We start from the raw sequence: 1,753 nt of genomic DNA on the forward strand, positions 1-1,753 counted from the left end.
ATTGTCAATTCCTGACTCTCCCTCTTACAGGGTGGTGGCTTAAGAAATGTCATTCATCTTACCTGTATCTAAAATCTCCACACTTATAGAGTGTGAATAATAAACACTTATTTCATAAAATTCTTGTTTAAGTTATTTGTAAAATACTAATATAGTATATTTTTAGTGGAGATACATACTACACATATGTATTTTTCTTTCTATAGGAAAGACTCTAGAGAAAATGGCTTTTGATAAGAAATATGGACTGAAGACAACACTAAGCAGGAAATATTGGATAACAGTTGCTCTAATAAAACAGACTTGATGTGCCCACGCAGAACCCTTTCACAGAAAATGGGAATATCAGTCACTGAAAAATGACATATGGCCTCCAGTAATTTTGCAATAGGAATGATCTTTTTATTCCAGACCATAGTGGGAATCCTGGGGAATTTCTTTCTTCTATACCATTATACTTATTTAGAACTCACCAGATACACAGTAAGGCCCACAGATTTGATTCTTAGGCACCTGACTGTAGCCAACTCCTTGGTCCTGCTCTCTAAGGGAGTTCCACAGACAATGGCTGCTTTTGGGTTGAAACATTTCCTCAATGATATTGGATGCAAACTTGTTTTTTATGTTCACAGAGTGGGCAGGGGTGTGTGCATTGGCAACACCTGTCTCTTGAGTATCTTCCAGGCCATCACGATCAGTCCCACGAACTCCTGGTGGGCAGAACTGAAACTTCAAACTCATAAATTCTTAGGCCCCTCCAATGTCCTGTGCTGGATCCTGAACCTGCTAGTAAGTATCATCATTCCTATGCGTGTGACTCATAAGTGGATCAACAAAAACAACACAAGAAAAATGGATTTGGGATACTGTTATGGGGTAGTTGACCACAGAATCACACATATATTACACAATATATTATTATCCTATGATGTATCTTGTGTGGGACTCATGATCTGGGCGAGTGGCTCCATGGTTTTCATCCTGTATAGGCATCAGCAGAGGGTCCAACACATTCACAGCACCAACCTGTCCCCCAGATCCTCCCCAGAGTCCAAAGTCACCCAGAACATCTTAGTCCTAGTGATCACTTTTGTATCATTTTACACCAGCTCCCACATCCTGATATTGTATACGGTTCTTTTTCATCGTCCTAGTTGGTGGCTGGTGAGCACCTCGGCACTGATCACAGCTTGTTTTCCAACAGTCAACCCCTTTGTTCTCATGATCCGTGACCGCAGGATCCTCAGGGTCAGTTCTGCCTGCCTCAGAAGGAGTGCACCACTCCATACTCTGTTCACATAGAGGTACATTTTACGTGGTGCGTCTTGGTTTTCATAATATGCGGGCGTTCATTCTTTCATCGCAGGTGGTTAAACCCACATTATTGAGTAGTCACCTAAGAAAGAATGTATGAGCAACAAAGTGAGTCTACTTCTTAGGATTCATCACGTGGTAGGAACTAAATATTTTGCAAAGTGCTTTCAAAATTTTCATGATATTAAATGTTGCAGTGGAGCTGGGTGCAGTGGCTCATGCCTATAATCTCAGTGGCTTGGGAGGCTGAGGCAGGAGGATCACGAGTTCAAAGCCAGCCTCAGCAAAGACAAGATGCTAAGCAGCTCAGTAAGACCCTATCTCTAAATAAAATACAAAATAGGGCTAGGGATGGGGCTTTAGTGGTAAAATGCCTCTGAGTTCAATCCCAGGTACCAAAAAAAAAAAAAAAAAAGTTGCAGTGGAGAAATTCAGAAGA

General features: G+C 41.3%; 1 protein-coding gene across 1 annotated transcript; it reads left to right on the top strand.

Moving 5' to 3' along the window:
- Window positions 1-366: 366 nt before the first annotated feature.
- LOC114090150 (vomeronasal type-1 receptor 3-like) lies at window positions 367-1,302 on the top strand. Its single transcript, XM_027932221.2, has one exon. The coding sequence runs from the start codon at window positions 367-369 to the stop codon at window positions 1,300-1,302; it is 936 nt and encodes a 311-aa protein (XP_027788022.2).
- Window positions 1,303-1,753: the final 451 nt, after the last annotated feature.

Source organism: Marmota flaviventris, chromosome 1 (assembly GCF_047511675.1).
Source record: "Marmota flaviventris isolate mMarFla1 chromosome 1, mMarFla1.hap1, whole genome shotgun sequence".
Taxonomy (NCBI): Eukaryota; Metazoa; Chordata; class Mammalia; order Rodentia; family Sciuridae; genus Marmota; species Marmota flaviventris.

What these genes read in the sequence shown, in the direction of transcription:
- LOC114090150 (XM_027932221.2), top strand. Translation starts at nt 367, where the DNA reads ATGGCCTCCAGTAATTTTGCAATAGGAATGATCTTTTTATTCCAGACC.